The sequence below is a fragment of the Crocodylus siamensis genome, chromosome 11 (genome assembly GCF_052110815.1).
Source record: "Crocodylus siamensis isolate JL-2025a chromosome 11, ASM5211081v1, whole genome shotgun sequence".
NCBI classification, from domain to species: Eukaryota; Metazoa; Chordata; order Crocodylia; family Crocodylidae; genus Crocodylus; species Crocodylus siamensis.
The window spans coordinates 66,233,722-66,251,231 of NC_143405.1; the positions used below are offsets into that span (position 1 = coordinate 66,233,722).

Here is a 17,510-nt window from a genome sequence, read left to right on the forward strand (position 1 = left end):
CAGCGGGGGGGCGGGGCCGGGCGCCCATTGGGCGGCGCGGGCGTGACGCCGCGCCCTGCAGCTGGAGGGCACATCCAAGATGGCGGCAGCACTGAGGGTGCTATCGCGGGCGGGGCTGCACCGCTCGCCGGGCCCGCTGCGCCGGGGGTTCCGCGTCTCGCCGCCCGCCGCCGTGCAGGTACCGGGGCCGGGGCCGGAGCCGGAGCCAGGGCTGGGGCCGGGGGAGCTGGCGGGCCCGGTGTGAGCGCGCTGTGCGCCGCAGGTGACGGTCCGCGACGCGCTGAACCAGGCGCTGGACGAGGAGCTAGAGCGCGACGAGCGCGTCTTCCTGCTGGGCGAGGAGGTAGCGCAGTACGACGGCGCCTACAAGGTGAGTGGGGCCGGGCCGGGCGCGGGGCGGGAGGCCGCGGGCCCGCCTCACGCTCTGCCTGCGCCTGCAGATCAGCCGCGGCCTGTGGAAGAAGTACGGCGACAAACGCATCATCGACACCCCCATCTCCGAGGTACCCCCGTGCAGCCCCCTCCCCCCGACAACCCTGCCCTCTGCCTGCCTGGCGCTGTGCTCACCCTGCTGTCTTCCCTCCCTTGTAGATGGGCTTCACCGGCATCGCTGTGGGAGCCGCCATGGTAGGTGGCCCAGTGCCGCACGCATGGGCGAGGAGCTCGTTTGGAAACGGGCCGGGGGGCTGCACCACCTGGGCCCCGTGGGACGTGCCTGCTCGGTGCACTGCGGTGCTGTAGCCCCAAAGGGGGAGTGGGGTTAACTCCCGTTAGGGCATCGGGTGCTGCGGTCGTGGGACGCCAGGAGGCTGGACCCAGGAACTGGCCGTCGTTACGTGCCGATCCTAGGCCATGAGCTGGGAGGTTTCGTGACTCACCTGCGTCCTCGTTTAACAGGCTGGGCTGAGGCCAATTTGTGAATTCATGACCTTCAACTTCTCCATGCAAGCAATCGACCAGGTGATCAACTCTGCGGCTAAGACGTATTACATGTCTTCCGGCATGGTCTCGGTCCCAGTGGTCTTCAGGGGCCCCAACGGCACCTCAGCTGGAGTCGGCGCACAGCATTCACAGTGCTTTGCCGCTTGGTACGGGCACTGCCCTGGACTGAAGGTGGTCAGCCCTTGGAGCTCCGAAGATGCAAGAGGTCTCCTTAAGTCGGCCATCCGGGATGACAATCCAGGTAATTACCAGCAGAAAGTCCTGCTGTACTCAGATAACTAGTCTGTGTGTGTGTGATGCTGAGGCTACGTGCCCTCTGCTTCCCTTCTCTACCCTGACCCCGTGAAGAACGTGCTTAAAGCATGTGACTCAAATCATGAAGCTAATCCTGGAGAACTTTTCTCCTGACTGCGGCCTCTTCTTCAAAAACCAAAGTTAAACTAGAACAGCATTTCCCAACCTTTTTCTCCCCATGACACTTACCTAAATAAAAAAGCATCACGGCACACAGGGCACGGAGCAGGGGGGTGGTGCACGGCCAGCCGAACACTGACAGGGAGGGGTCAGCAGTGTGACAGCAGTGTGTTGGGCTGGAGTCGTGCTCCTCATCTGTCTGCGTCCGCCCACAGCAGCAGCAGGCAGGGGGCTTGGCTCCAGCCCAGCATGCTGCAGCATCGGTTGGGAAACGCTGAACTAGAATATGGGCAACAGACGATCAGTTTGTACATTGCTGTCCTAAGAAAAGGATGACAAGCATAGCAGTGTCTCTTCAGACCCACTCCTGTAGACATCACTTGTGTGTCTGTGGAACAAATGTGGAAGTAGTCTTGGAGCAAGTTCTGCATTTCTGATTACCTTCCAAATGTTGCATCTCCAAATGCTTAGTGTAAAATCACCCTCAGGATATGGGATCAGTCAGTCAAAGAAGCCATTTCAAAATTGTGCAATGCTACTAGTTAGTAGCTACTTAAGTGAAGCTTCAAGTCCTTTGGGCTTGTCTAAGCGTGCTGCTGCATTATACTTGTCCTCCAGTAATTGAGCCAAAAGGAAGAGTCCACCATCGTGGGCCCTGACAGTCTTGGAAAATGTTGTATGGCACCTGGATTGGGAACCTCCAAACTAACCCAAATGACCACTCTAATGATCTTTAGTTGTGATGCTGGAACATGAACTGATGTATGGAGTTCCCTTTGAGATGTCAGAGGAGACTCAATCAAAGGACTTCTTGGTTCCCATTGGCAAAGCCAAAATAGAGAGGCCAGGTAAGTTCAGAATACTACTGTTCTGTATATTCCCACTTATAAAAGTTCTCTTTCCTTGCTAGACCAATTGAACTGTTTTCCATTATAAAGTTCTTCCTTCTTGCAAAACATGGAACTATTCAAAAGGACACTACACTAAGACTTCCGGTCATTTGGATTTTACCAGCTATTTGTTTTTTAGCACTTATTACTCGCAGACAAAGTAATTTAGGGTAGGGCCATCTTGACCCAAAATTAAAATACTTTCTAATGGCCAGCTAGGCGTGGTGCAGGTGTCAGGTGTATGGACTGTCTGAAATGAATGAAAAGAAAACAACACCCATCAGCTAGAGTTTAGAGCCTTTGCTCAGCATATCAAGACAGTTCACTAATGTGCAGCATTTCAAACCTGTTGTCAGTTGTGTATAACTTCAGTGTAGAAGCATGCAAGCAACTTGTTACTCATGGCGTAGTAAGTTGATCCCATCCATTCTGCCAATATGCAGAGCACAAGAATGACGCTCTTAAGTAGTCAAACTCAGGAAGAGTTCCAGTAACAGACTTCTCAGGCTAGTCCTGACAATGCAAGTCAGATGCCGAGTACACTAGACTTGACCTAGGTCAATAAGGTGAGGTCTTACACTTACCTTTTCCGAGATGTTTAGTGTTGAGCTGCTTGACGGGAAGATCTGTCTTGATCCACCACCAGCTTCTGTGTTTCAGGAACGCACATTACATTAGTGTCACACTCGAGGCCTGTTGGACACTGTCTGGAAGCAGCTGCTGTCCTTGCCAAAGAAGGGGTGGAGTGTGAGGTATGTCCCACTCACTCAGTGGTATTTCAGGCCAGGATGAAAAAATCTTTCGTTTAAATTGGATTCATTCTCAACTGCTTTGATTACTGAGCTAAAAAAGGGATTTGGCTATGCTTGTGCTGTGCCAGCAAAGTGGAAGTTTGCATTTGAGATTTCAAAACAGCACGTCACACTTAGTGGGATTCCACACTGTTTTACTGATGCAGTTCCAAAGGTGCCACGAACACTAAATTCATAGCTTAAAATCCGTGTTCAATACATTTGAGCCCTTAATTTTTGTTATCTACTGAGCCTTTGGCACTGGCTCCAAAGCTAGATGTATACATTGCTTGTGTGAGCACACTTATGTTCCCCTTGCTTGCTGTCTGTGGGTAGCTAAGGGTCTTGTTTACTGTGCAGGGAAGCTTCATGGAGAAACATGCAAGTGTGCAAGTAGCCTTGCACTCCCCTATAAAATCAAGGGCAGTGAGGTGAGCCACGGTAAGACAGTTTGCTACAAATAGTGTGGCTACAAGTAACTACCGGGTTGATGCCACTAGAGGCATCCCCTCTGGAGACAAGGTGAAGAGTGCATCCTACAACTGTGGAGGTAGCTGAAGTAAATACAGCAGAGTAGAAGGCATAGGAGAGATCTAATGTGTTGTCTTTCATGAGACTCCTGGTTCTGGGGGAAGAGGGTAAGACTGCCTAAAATGAACGTGGTTCCAGTCTTCAAAAAGGGGAGGAAGGAGGACCCAGGAAACTATAGGCCAGTCAGTCTAACCTCGATCCTAGGCAAGCTGTTTGAGAAAATTATGCTGGCACACATCCAGGAGGGGCCGGCAGGGGACTGCAGGCTTAGGGGCAACCAACACGGGTTCATCAGTGGCAGGTCCTGTCAGACCAACCTGGTTGCCTTCTATGATCAGATTACCAGATCATTAGATACAGTGGACATAGTCTTCCTGGACTTCTGGAAGGCATTCGACACTGTCTCTCACCCTGTTCTCATTAAGAAACTGGGGATGTGTGGAGTTGATGCCCACATAGTCAAATGGGTCGCCAACTGGCCAGAGGGCCGCACCCAGAGGGTGGTAGTGGATGGGTCCTTCTCAACCTGGAAGGACGTGGGCAGTGGGGTCCCCCAGGGCTCGGTCCTCGGGCCCGCACTGTTCAACATCTTCATCAGCGATTTGGATGAGGGGGTAAAAAGTACCCTGTTCAAATTTGCTGCTGACACTAAGATGTTTCATAGTAGCTAGAGTCGGAAGGGGCCTAGGTAGATCACCTAGTCTGACCCCCTGCCTTGGCAGGAAAGAGCCCCGGGGTCAGATGACCCCGGCAAGGTGCTCATCTAACTTCCTTTTAAAAATCCCCAGGCTAGGAGCCTGCACCACTTCCCCTGGAAGCTGGTTCCAGGCCCTAGCTGCCCTAACTGTGAAGTAGCGCCTCCTAATATCTAATCTAAACTTACCCTCCGCCAGCTTGTGACCGTTATTCCTGGTCACTCCTGGCAGCGCACGGGGGAACAGGGACTCCCCCAATACCTGCTGATCCCCCCTGACCAGTTTGTAGCAGGCCACAAGGTCCCCCCTTAACCTTCTCTTGTGGAGGCTAAACAGGTTCAGGTCCCGTAGCCTCTCCTCATAAGGCCTGCCCTGCTGACCCCTGATCATACGAGTGGCCCTCCTCTGAACTCTTTCCATATCGTCCACGTCCCTCTTGAAGTGCGGCGCCCAGAACTGGACGCAGTACTCCAGCTGCGGCCTGACCAGTGCCGCATAGAGGGGGAGGATCACCTCCCTGGACCTGCTCGAGATGCATCTGTGGATGCATGACAGGGTACGGTTGGCCTCCTTGACTGCCTCCCCACACTGCCGGCCCATGTTCATCGTGGAGTCAATGACGACTCCAAGATCCTTTTCCGTCTCCGTGCTGGCAAGAGGGGAGTTCCCCAACCTGTAAGTGTGGTGCCGGTTCTTCCTCCCCATGTGCAACACCTTGCACTTATCAGTGTTAAACCCCATCCTATTCTCATCCGCCCACCGTTGCAACCTGTCAAGGTCAGCTTGTAGCCTATTGCACCCTTCTAGTGCGCCCACATCCCCCCACATCTTAGTGTCATCAGCAAACTTGAACAGGGTGCTTTCTACCCCCTCATCCAAGTCACTGATGAAGATGTTGAACAGTGCGGGCCCGAGGACTGAGCCCTGCGGAACCCCACTGCCCACGTCCTTCCAGGTCGAGAAGAACCCATCTGCTACCACCCTCTGGGTGCGGCCCTCCAACCAGTTGGCGACCCATTTGACCGTGTGGGCATCGACACCACAGTCTCCCAGCTTTTTGATGAGGACAGGGTGAGAGACAGTGTCGAAAGCCTTCCGGAAGTCCAGAAAGACTACATCCACAGCAACCCCTGCATCTAATGATTTGGTGACCTGATCGTAAAAGGCCACCAGGTTGGTCTGACAAGACCTGCCACTGATGAACCCATGTTGGTTGCCCCTGAGCATGCATTCCCCCGCAAGGCCCTCCTGGATGTGTGCCAGGATAATTTTTTCAAAGAGTTTACCCGGGATTGAGGTCAGACTAACTGGCCTGTAATTTCCCGGGTCCTCTTTTTTTCCCTTTTTGAAGATAGGGACCACATTGGCCCTCTTCCAGTCCTCCGGCACCTCACCAGAGCACCACGAGTGCTCATAGAGCCGCGCCAGGGGTCCCGCAATGACCTCGGCCAGTTCCTGTAGAACCCTAGGGTGAAGATCGTCCGGACCAGCGGACTTGAACACGTCCAGCCTCTCCAGAAGTACCCTAACTAACTCCTCGCTAACCCCTGGCCCAGGCGTGTCTCTCCCGGGGCCCGAGGGGGGCCCGGCAGGGAGGTGGCTGAACTGGTCCCTACTTAGGAAGACAGAGGCAAAGAAATCGTTAAATATGTTAGCTTTGTCATCTGGCGTGATGACTAAGTTGCCCATCGTGTCCTGCAGGGGCCCCACATTACCCGGGACCCTCTTTTTACCCCCTATGTATTTGAAGAAGGACTTCTTATTGTCCTTAATCCGGGAAGCTAGTCCTATCTCCATCTCTGCCTTGGCCCTCCTGACTGCCCCCCTACATCCTCGGGCGACTGTAACATAGTCCTTCTTGGTGATGACCCCATCTCTCCATTGGGTGTATGCCTCCCTTTTAGCAAGGAGACATTCCCGGATGCTCTTAGTGAGCCATGGGGGTTTATGTACCCTCCTGCTCCCTTTGACCCTTGTTGGGATTACCTCCCTTTGGGCATGGAGGATCGTCTCCTTAAGGAGCAACCACTCACCTTCGACATCTGATTCCCTTCCCCTCTGGGTCCTCAGCGCTTCCCCAACGATCCTCCTTAGCTTGTTGAAGTCAGCCCTCCTAAAGTCTAGGGCTGTTGCCTTGCTGCAGCCCTTTGCCACCTTACGCTGGATGGTGAATTCCAGCAAGCGATGATTACTGTCTCCCAGGTGGCCCATCACCCGCAGCCCCCTCACCAGGTCATCACCCGTGGCCAGCACCAGGTCCAACAAGGCGTCTCCCCTGGTGGGACTGTGCACCTCCTGGGTTAGATGGAGGTCCTGCACTCTGGCTAAGAACCGACGTGAGCGATCAGACTTGGCTGACTGCTCCTCCCAGCAGATGTCTGGGAAGTTCAGGTCCCCCATGATGACCACATCCTTAGCCCTCACTGCCTCTGTGAGCTGACCTAAGAATTCCTGGTCGAGCTCTTCTCCCTGGTTGGGAGGTCTATAGTAGACTCCCACCGTTAAGTCTCTCTCCCCTGGACTGCCTTTTACTCTAACCCAGAGCACCTCAGAGTGCCCCCCCTCTACCCCCTTGCTAATTGCCGAGGAAGTATATTCCTCCTTGATGTAGAGTGCTACTCCTCCACCATGTGGGGGGACATGGGCACACTGGAAGGATGTAACAGGCTACAATCAGACCTAGACAGGCTACAAGGGTAGGCGGATGTGAATAGGATGGGATTCAACACAGACAAGCGCAAGGTGATGCACCTGGGGAGGAACAATCGTCACCATACCTACAGGTTGGGGAACTCCCCTCTTGTCAGCACGGAGGCGGAAAAGGATCTGGGAGTCGTAATTGACTCCCAGATGAACATGGGGAGGCAGTCAGGAAGGCCGGCCGTACCTTGTCATGTATCCACAGGTGCATCTCGAGCAGGTCCAAAGAGGTGATCCTCCCCCTCTATGTGGCACTGGTCAGGCCGCAGCTGGAGGACTGCGTCCAGTTCTGGGCGCCGCACTTCAGGAGGGATGTGGACAGCATGGAGAGGGTCCAGAGGAGGCTACTTGCATGATCAGGGGACAGCAGGGCAGGCCCTATGGGGAGAGGCTACGGGACCTGAACCTGTTCAGCCTCCAAAAGAGAAGGCTGAGGGGGGATCTTGTGGCCTGTTATAAACTAGTCAGGGGGGACCAGCAGGCATTCGGGGAGTCACTGTTCCCCCGAGCACTGCCAGGAGTGACCAGGAATAACGGTCACAAGCTGGCAGAGGGCAGGTTAGGCTAGATATCAGGAAGCACTACTTCACGGTCAGGGCGGCTAGGATCTGGAACCAACTTCCAAGAGAGGTGGTCCTGGCTCCTACCCTGGGGGTTTTTAAGAGGAGGTTGGATGAACATCTTGCTGGGGTCGTTTGACCACAGTATTATTTCCTGCCATGGCGGGGGTCGGACTAGATGATCTACTCAGGTCCCTTCTGACCCTAGAAACTATGAATACAGAGTACTCCTGAAGTGAAAGACTCTGCTCCAGTATGCAAGGTGGTGGGGGTTAGGGTTAAAGGACCTAGTACCAAATCGCTTACCACTTTCTCTTCCAGGTGATAAATCTCCGCACCATTCGCCCAATGGATGTTGAAACTATAGAAGCCAGCATTATGAAGACAAATAACCTTGTAACAGTGGAAGGAGGTTGGCCACAGTTTGGAGTAGGAGCCGAAATATGTGCCAGAATCATGGAAGGTATCTTTTGCTCAGCTCCTGTAACTTGTATGTATCTGTACTTTGTCACTTGCCTCTAATCTATTGCTTTCCTGGTACATGAACTCCTTCCAGCCAATCATAGAAGTAGGGTTGGAAGGGACCTTGTAGATCTTCAAGTCCGACCCCCTGCCTGGGTGGGAGAAAAACCAGGCTCAAATGACTCTAGCCAGGTAGGCATCAAGCCTCTTCTTAAAGACCCCCAGGGTAGGAGCCAGCACCACTTTCCTTGGAAGTTGGTTCCAGATCCTGGCCACCCTGACTGTGAAGTAGTTCTTGCGGATGTCTAACCTCCTCTCCAATAACTTGTGGCCATTATTCCTTGTTATGCCAGGGAGCACTTGGGGAAACAAGGTCTCTCCCAAACCCTTCTGGTTCCCCTAGTGAGTTTATAGATGGTCACCAGGTCCTCCCTCAGCCTTGTCTTGTGAAGGATGAACAGCCAAGCCTGCCAAGTACGAGGGGAAAGTACAAAGCCTGTTTTGCTGCCATACTAGATGCTAAGTCAGAAAAGTGTGTTAACTTATGAAGTAACAAGAGCCTTAGTCCCTTGTTCTACCGCACTCATCACCTCTCTGATGCATGGAGCTTCAAGCAGCTCCTGGGAAGCTGAGCACGTAAGGGCCACCGGATCACTTTGCTGAAGCATTCCCTCTCAAGTGTTTGCTGAGTGAAGGGACCAAACAGCAAAAACATCTGGTTTCATTTAACCAAGGAAGGCTGCAAGAGCGGGTTTGCAGTGCAGTTGTATAAGACCCCAAATACCCAGAGCAGGCCAATTTTGTGAAACTGCAGGTACATCAAGGAACAAAAGCTAGCTCTGCATGGCTTAAGATGCCCTTCTTTGTTCCAGGACCTGCCTTCAATTACTTGGATGCTCCAGCTGTGCGTGTCACAGGGGCAGATGTTCCTATGCCTTATGCAAAGATCTTGGAAGAGAACTGCATACCTCAAGTGAAGGATATCATCTTTGCAGTGAAGAAAACGTTAAATATCTAGACTGTTACAAACATGTTCTTCTAAAATGTCTTAGTTTAAAGCATATGGAGTGTACTACAAACTATTGTATTCATAACTGCCTTGTATAGCTTCATGAACCTTTCTGTACAGAAAGAAAAGGTTAAATGACACTTTAAAAGTTATTTATATGGCTAATTGTGTAATAAACCAGCATTTCAGTCACCCTTCCAGCTCTAAGCAGCTCCATAGGGAAGTATATAGCTGTGTTTGTTCCAGTCTCATGCTGTAAGTTTGAATCTGTACCCTCTCCAAGACTTGATAGTACCAGTGAATGGATTGTTCTACTATTGCTTTCAGAGAGTCTCATTCTAAATGGTCTTAATTTAGTATGAGAAATAAATGACTACCCAGCTGTGCTGTCTGTCTACTACTTACAACAGGTCAAATGAGTGGTTTGAAAGTGAAAGAACAGCCTAAAGGCTGCTACAGGGCAGTGGAGCTGGACTCTAGGCTTAGACTGGCTCTACAGCTGCCTTTTATCACAACTCAGATGTCAGTCTGCACTTGCACGGGCCTCTTTTGCACCTGCTTCTTATTGCTGTAGGACTAGGGTGCCCATTTCTAGAAACAGGTGTGGTGATGGAGCCATTACCACAGAAAGTGTGTGTACTAGACTTACACTTCTGGAATTTCTGTTCACACTTTGGGGCTCTAGAGCTGCAAAGGCTCCAGTTGAGGTTGATGAGTAATGTCAGCAAGAAGCCCCCAAGACAGCTTTTACCTTGTAGATCAGACATTTTAATCCTTCCACCTACAGTCTCTCCAGTATTGCCTAGTCAAGCTGTTCTTGGCTTCTAGTCCCCTGACCCCCTTCACTCAGTTCAGTTTCAGATCAGCTGAAGTACCTGGTATGGTAAAACAGCAGCCTGGGGAAGATTTTCCTCCACCCTATTCACTGTTTGGCTTAGTTCTAAAGGCTTTCTACAGTGCAGTTAAAAGAATAAAACCTAGGTAGGAACCCTGTAAAGCTTACATATTAGATACATATTACTATACCACAGTTAGACAACTGCCACAGTACTTTAAAATACAGGGGGTTTGTGGACAATGGAGATTAGCTAAGCCTGAGCAAAATCCCTGACACACATATGCCAGTATCTTACTGCTGATCAGCTGGAGTGTTGTGCTAGCATAGCTTGTGGCAGCTTTCCTGTGCCAATACAAAGGCTCAGCTTTTACAGTAGAAGCTATTTTGCTAGTATAGCACCACCATTCTTAAATCCCTCTGTGCATGAACACAGCCCAAGGCCAGAGGAAGCCTGCACCTTGGCCTTTTCATGGCTCAGCAAGCTTGGGTACAGAGAACATCTTAGAGATGCACTTGTAGATGTTTGGCCTGCCCAGGCTTACTTCTGTGGTGTATCCCCTTAGCAAAATGTTACTCTGCTATTCAAGACCCCAATTTCTACCCCCATGAACAAGGCTAGCACAAGGGCAGTTCCCCGTCTCACTCCACTTAGTAATGCCAACATGTCTTAATTCGTATGCAAGCAGAAACTTACATTGGAGTTTCTTTGCAAAGTCCGGTTTACAACAGATCTGAAAGCATCTACCACCATTCTGATTGGAGAAATTCCATTGACATTTATTTTAATAAAAATAAGACTGAATATATATCACAAGTTACATGAAACTTTATACACAGACATTCTCTGCATAGTAACAAACACTGATGTACTTGAATTTAAAAATGGATTATCATAATCCTTTAAAGTGCAATTTGTTTAAGGTTTTAAGCAAATCTTAGAATAAAGGATCTTTCAAATAAAGATATTAAATTGTAAAATTGTGTTTTGTGATTTTCCCCAAAAGCAAAATTAGTTTCATGTAGATGAAAAACTTGGGTGTGTTGAATAATATTCCAGTGCCAAATTAACTCTTTCTTCAATTATTTCTTGAATTAACACACCATTTCCCCTGCAAGTGCAATAGATAGCTAGGAAGAGCAGGTTTGGGGTGGTTAGTTCAAGCATGTGTAATCCTGACCAGCATTCAGGCTACTCCAACAGCAAACACGTGAAGACAGAATCAAGTCTGCAGTTCCCTCTCCCTCACCTGTGTGCTACACTTTGCATTAAGTGCTTTTTTTAAATGATTTAAAACAAAGTTGCTGATTTGGTGCAGCAAACATTTAATGTGCCAACTATAAGACAATGCTGGAAAGTAACTCAGAGCAGACCAAAATTAGATTTGAGCATTTGAAACAAGAGGAAGAGTAGAATCAGAGAAAAAAAATTACTGATTCACCATTGTCAGAGCTGTTCCTAATTTCAGCCTTTAATTTGTTGGTAGAAAAAAAACCAACCTGCTGCACCTCTAGAAACATGCATTTGGCTAAAGACCAGAATTCCTTTACCTGGAATAAAGGAAGTGGATACTTGTCACCAGGGCATGGCAATGCAATTCAAACTATGGTGCTGCTAGTTAAAGGAGAGAAATTCCTAGAACAAGCTGAAATGGGTCTGAAGAGACAGCTGCAGAATACCACCCCTCGCTGGTGGCTCAGTCATCAGGTGTGAAGGGTATCTGTCCATGGAGAACATGGGAGGGAATCCAGTCCTGGCGTAACCAGTAACTTCAACTGATCCTGGGAGCACTGTGGTCACACGTCTCTGTTTTCTTCAAAGTTCCTTTCTGAAACCTTTGAATGGAGCTAAGTAAGGCTCCTCGGCTTGCACTGATGGCAGGCCGAGGGTCAGGCTGTATTGGCACATCCGTATGAGGAAGAGGGGGAGCTGCTGGTGGTGGCAGTGGTGGAGGTGGAGGGGGTATTGATGCTGCTCCTGTGGAGTTGAGAAAACATGTAAATCAATAAATACATCCACAGAACTTGCTTGCAAAGGCACTTGAGCCAAAGACTGCAGCTCCCTTGCTACATTACTAGCCAGCATATTTGGCAGTAATTCTTGAGCGTGTGCAGCTGCAGATTGTGGAATAGGAGGATCACAGAAACCAAGGAGGAACAACCGGCACCATACCTACAGGCTGGGGAACTCCCCTCTTGTCAGCACGGAGGCGGAAAAGGATCTGGGAGTCATCGACTCCCAGATGAACATGGGCCGGCAGTGTGGAGAGGCAGTCAGGAAGGCCAACCGCACCTTGTCGTGCATCCACAGATGCATCTCGAGCAGGTCCAAAGATGTGATCCTCCCCCTCTATGCGGCACTGGTCAGGCCGCAGCTGGAGTATTGCGTCCAGTTCTGGGCACCGTATTTCAGGAGGGATGTGGACAGCATGGAGAGGGTCCAGAGGAGGCCACTCGCATGATCAGGGGACAACAGGGCAGGCCCAACGAGGAGAGGCTATGGGACCTGAACCTGTTCAGCCTCCACAAGAGAAGGCTGAGGGGGATCTTGTGGCCTGTTATAAACTAGTCGGGGGGGGGGGATCAGCAGGCACTGGGGGAGTCACTGTTTCCCCGAGCACTGCCAGGAGTGACCAGGAATAATGGTCACAAGCTGGCAGAGGGTAGGTTTAAGTTAGACATCAGGAGGTGCTACTTCACGGTCAGGGTGGCTAGGGTCTGGAACCAGCTTCCAAGAGAAGTGGTGCAGGCTTCTACCCTGGGGGTGTTTAAGAGGAGATTAGATGCACATCTTGCTGGGGTCGGGTCGGACTAGATGATCTGCTCAGGTCCCTTCCGACCCTAGAAACTATGAAACTAAACTATGAGATAGACCTAGCAGATCTAATCCACCCTCCTGCAAATGCAGGGCACAGGGATCTACACAAAGTCATCCAATCCATGTCTGAAGACAAGCTCTGGGTGCCCCATTTCTTGGGAACTCAATGAATCATGCAACTAGAAAATACAAGAAACTGTTATGCACTGGCTCAGAGGAACAAACCAAGGCTCTGAGGTTATAGGCTCTGGCACCATGTCATACAGGGCATATCTACAGATGTGCCAGACTGTGCAGTCATTTAGTATTTGCTTACACAAGTACTAAATGTCTATGCAGTAACTGACGTTGCTGCACAGTCACGATGCTGCACGGGTTGCTTCCAACACTTCACTGCTGTAGTGACAAGCTATGGCCATGTAGCATCTCTTGTAGATGCGCCCAGTTACCTATTCATAGCTACATCACAATCTCAGGTTCTTAAGGAGGTATCAGCTGTCACTGATTGCCAGGGTCCTGCGTATAGACTGACGATACACAGAGGCCAGATAGTTTCTGAAAGCTCACCAACAGTTTTGCAATGAGTGGAAAGAGCACTTCTTATTAAGTCATACCCTTGAATCGTGATATCCTCGTAGCTCATCAGACTCGTGAGGGCTGCGAGTATGAATCACAAATGCCACAGGAATGATTCCTTTTGCATTACATTACAAGACCATGACTTTGGGTAATTCCGTTACGTCCTGACTTAGACCTGTCCTCGATTGTCTGAGAGCTGTGCTGCCATGCACCGGACATAAATACACAAGTAAATAAGATGTTCAACTGCGATCTCTAATAGTTCTACCACACATGGCCACACAGTCAGATGTGGCATTTCTAGTTCACCCTCTCTCAGGTAACAAGATGAGCATTTCAAATATCCTGTTCACATATCCTACAGAGAATGGAGAAGGATAAGGGCTCAGCTGTGTGCTTATTCAATAATATTCAAGTCCTCCATGCAGGTAAGCTTTTGACAATGTGTTATCCAGTAACCAGACTGAAAAGCAAGGAATCTGAAGTCAATGGGACTGCATTTATTTTTGCCAGATCTAGCATATTGGAGAACACTGCTAACAAGAGATGAGAACTGTGCCACTGTCTGAGAACGAAGGGAAGTGGCCAGGCTAACAGAGCAGTTACCAAGGTTTTCACTGGCAGCAAATGGCTCTAATTAAAAAGACGCAAGGGTGCATTTGAGGGGTTTTCAATGAAGTGTCAGGCCTGTGGTTGAGCAACAGAAAGCAAGCATAGGGAAGCCATTCTGTTCTCTACTTGTCACATTTCTCCTTGCTGCACAATGATCTTAGATCAACTACTGATGGTGAAAGAAAAACAGGCTTGGTTTGAGAAGACAAGTGACCTTAGCTCAAATTTCCCTTGTTGTCATTCTGTGTCAGGTCTTACAGGCTTTTTTCCTCCCCCACACAGGAACAAACCTGGAAAAGAAACTGCAGATACAAAAAAACCCAATGTGTGACCTGGGCAGTACCTAACTGCATTCATAGTATCATAGTGCTTAGGGTTGGAAGGGACCTAAACAGATCATCAGGTCTGACCCTCTGCCCTGGGCAGGAATGGGTGCCAGGGTCATATCACCCCAGAGCATTCTTGAGGTTCGTGCTCTTCAGCCATTTATGAGAGGGGGAACATCCCAGCTACACACCAGCCAGCACCCAGAGGGGCACAACACCACGTTACCATGGAAATGCATGACCATTTCAAGTCTATGAATTCATCTCCTGCCCCACACAGAAATATCCAAGCTCAGGGGGCGGACTCCAGCTCTGGGCAAACTGGAACAATTTGACTTTGTTGCAGGAGGATTCTTTTAAAATCAACCTCTCTCATAATCAAAGCACAAGGCAAAAAGGTAGCACAAACTGAAGACGACCCAAAGGTTCACTGTGTAAGTCACGGACTTGTCTGAATTGTCCTCCTTATTCAACTCAACCATCCCGGCCTCTTAAAAGAGAAGAAGCCTTTAAGGCCTGACAAAGCAGTCTAGTAAAATATACTGGGGAGTCATCCCAAGCATTGGTCTTTCTAAACTGTCCCATGCTCACTGATGATCAACATTGCGCTGGAAAATACCATGGAAAGTTACAACAGAAGAAAGAACGACTTCAGTTATAGTGCAGTCTCGTTCTACTCAAGTCACAGCAGAGCACAACAAGGGAAGCATTTTCCCACATCCTCACTGCTTAACTTGTGAACAGAACTGCTAGGTATTAATACAGCATGCTATGAAAGAGTCGGGAACATCTGGTAAGGAAAGGGATAGCTGGAAAAAAGATACAGAAAGCAGAACTAGGACTGAGGTGGCAGGACTAAAGAGGCTAAAAAAGAATTCAGTTGTAGACTGCATCGTATGAGCGTCACAAAAAATAAACAGTGGCTTGAATTCCACACAGGGCTCAGTTAGAGCAGTAGCACAGGGACCAAGAAAAGGACACACTTGATGGGAAAAGGCAGAAAGCCCCCACCATTCACATGATGATGGATCTCTATATACAATTAGGCCAAGGCACTGTTGCCTGGTTTCTTTTCTTGGAGGAGCTGTGGGGGAGATGACATTTTTTAAATCCTTTATAGTTAGGTAATATGTAAATAATACATGGAAATAGAACAGCTAGCAACACTGCTCGAAACATGGGGAAGTTGAGTTTCTCCATTGTGGAGGCATCTTACCAGCTTCAGCAACTGTTCCAAAACCTTCAATCACAACTTAGCCTTCACACACAGATGCAGCAGTTGAAATTGGTGAAGCCACACTAGAAGATAGCCTATGAGTAGTAAATGCTGCACTTGCCCACGTACATAAAGGTTTGCAACAGCTGTTTCATTTCAATTAGGTCATCAAAAACAGGGACAACCCTCACAGTCTCATGCTTAAAAGGAACCCCTTGCTCATTTAAGTATAACCTCACAGCAGGGGCAGCTACTATTTTTCTTCCATTTGTCCAACAAGGAAAATCCTTCCTAATCTCTGGGGAGTTGGGGGGAGAAAAAAAAAAAAAAAAGAGTGATTTAATGCAAGAGTCTGATTTGTGGTTCCCTGTTACCTCTACACACACACTGGAAGCTGCTCACAGCCAAATATCTGTTCATTCACAAAGTCACAGGAATAAACACTCAAACAAACTTACCAAGGTTTTACAAGGTTGTTTTTGTTATGAGGGTGTTAAAGGAACAAAAAGTTTATCAGGTGTTATAGAAGTTGATGCCCAAATTGAAACAAAATCTTAATAATGGATGTAGTGACAGGAACTGTGAAAACTGCACTGAAGTTTGCTTAGTGAGATGCAAACAAGGAAAAAAAAAAAAAATCAGTGATATTTTTAAAGATGCCGTATTTCATGAAAACAACTCAAAGTAGCTTAAAATCTACTGCTCTTTCATTCACTTGTAGCAGAAGTTCAAGGCTGTCTTTGATTTCCCAGACAGAAACAGAGCATCTTTAAAGAGAAAAATCAATGTTAGCTTACTTTTCTGAAATTCGCGTTCAAAATGATGCATGCTCTATTGAAGACAGCAGAGAGAGAGAGAGAGAGAGGACAAATTATTATTCTGACTGTAGTATCATTCAGTCACACAGTAATTAAAAACAGACACTGCTAGCTGTGCAGTTATCTAGGTTACATAATGGTTAGTCGTTTTACTACTCCCATAAACATTTTTCTCTGAACAAGAATGTATCGGGTTTGAGCTCTATGCATAAAAGGCAAACAAAGTCAGTCAAGTTACTGTGTACATAATACAATGAACCACATTCTTCCACACTGATAATCTTATGTACTGGTTAAACATGCTTCTAAAAGCAAAACACGCATGCATTCATTTTCAAGTGCCAGATGTCAAGCTTTGTGGGTCTTGAAAGCACTTTCAGTTAGTGAAGGTACATGTTCCTTGTACAACTTTAGTGCTGAATGACTCTGAAGAATAACCATAGAACACAAAATCCATTCATTTGACAGAGTGTAACAATTCTCATGCAATTCATGTCTACATTTATTTACTTTTTATCCTGAAGCACTTGCATTGTGTGGGTGAACTTTCAGAAGGAAAATGTTTTGTTCATACATGCCAGTTGGCTTACAGAAACCTCCTTTGTGGGCAAATCCAATCCCTCCACTCCATTCTCACAAGTTATCACAAAATAACCTGTTGAACTCATAAACTTTAGATGGGGAGGATGGACCAAGCAGAGTCATCATCTTTCAGCCCTTAGTGCTTTCACAGAAGAGCGTGCTTATTAATAAATGCTTGCCAGGACCAGCAGGGAGGGAATGAAGATTCTGACATTCCTTTTTATCATGTCTTCCAGCCCATCTGGCCCCAATTACAGTTCCTGACCACACACAAAAAAAACGAATGGATTTGTAAAGTGACTGCAGAATTAATATTGTTTAAAGATTGAACATGCAACAGGAAGTGACTTAAATCCTCAGACAGAGCTCTGACCCACAGGAAGCTGTATGACAATCAGCATTTGCCACCATCTAAATCTAAACAAAAGGATCCCAGAAAGATTTCTTTCTATTTGGTAGTAAAGCAGTAAGTAATTTGCAAAAAAAGTTAGACTTCCCCTGTTGGCAGAATGCTAGTTAACCAGCTGTGACTTCCTTGTATGCACTGCTGGAACAATCACAAGCAGAAGACTCATGTTATATTGCTTATATCAGTGGCATGGTATGGCTCCTGCTCCCCGAGCAGGTGAGCACCCAAGCTTCCCAAAAAACACATGGACAGGCAGCAGTTTTTACAAATACTCATGCATACATCTTTGATATGGGCTTTCCACACAAAAAGCACTCAAAA

At 48.3% G+C, this 17,510-nt stretch overlaps 2 protein-coding genes across 7 annotated transcripts in view; one reads left to right on the forward strand and one right to left on the reverse strand.

The window, feature by feature from the left end:
- Positions 1-24: 24 nt before the first annotated feature.
- PDHB (pyruvate dehydrogenase E1 subunit beta) lies at positions 25-9,380 on the forward strand. The gene is made up of 9 exons (XM_090022918.1): positions 25-178; positions 263-370; positions 441-503; positions 592-627; positions 898-1,183; positions 2,094-2,204; positions 2,907-2,998; positions 7,845-7,986; positions 8,858-9,380. Exons 1-9 carry the CDS (start codon positions 80-82, stop codon positions 9,001-9,003), a joined length of 1,083 nt encoding a protein of 360 aa, XP_089879044.1. The 5' UTR covers positions 25-79; the 3' UTR covers positions 9,004-9,380.
- A 137-nt stretch (positions 9,381-9,517) lies between these two features.
- The window catches only part of PXK (PX domain containing serine/threonine kinase like), a 43,072-nt gene continuing 35,079 nt past the window's right edge, over positions 9,518-17,510 (reverse strand). For 4 of the 6 annotated variants that reach the window (XM_090022914.1, XM_090022913.1, XM_090022911.1 and 1 more), the window contains one exon: positions 9,518-11,807. In XM_090022914.1, the coding sequence (XP_089879040.1) occupies positions 11,602-11,807 (206 nt within the window). In that variant the 3' untranslated portion in view covers positions 9,518-11,601. Of the gene's footprint in view, positions 11,808-16,177; positions 16,212-17,510 lie in introns of all 6 variants that reach the window. The other 2 variants (XM_090022916.1, XM_090022915.1) reach the window with 1 other exon arrangement.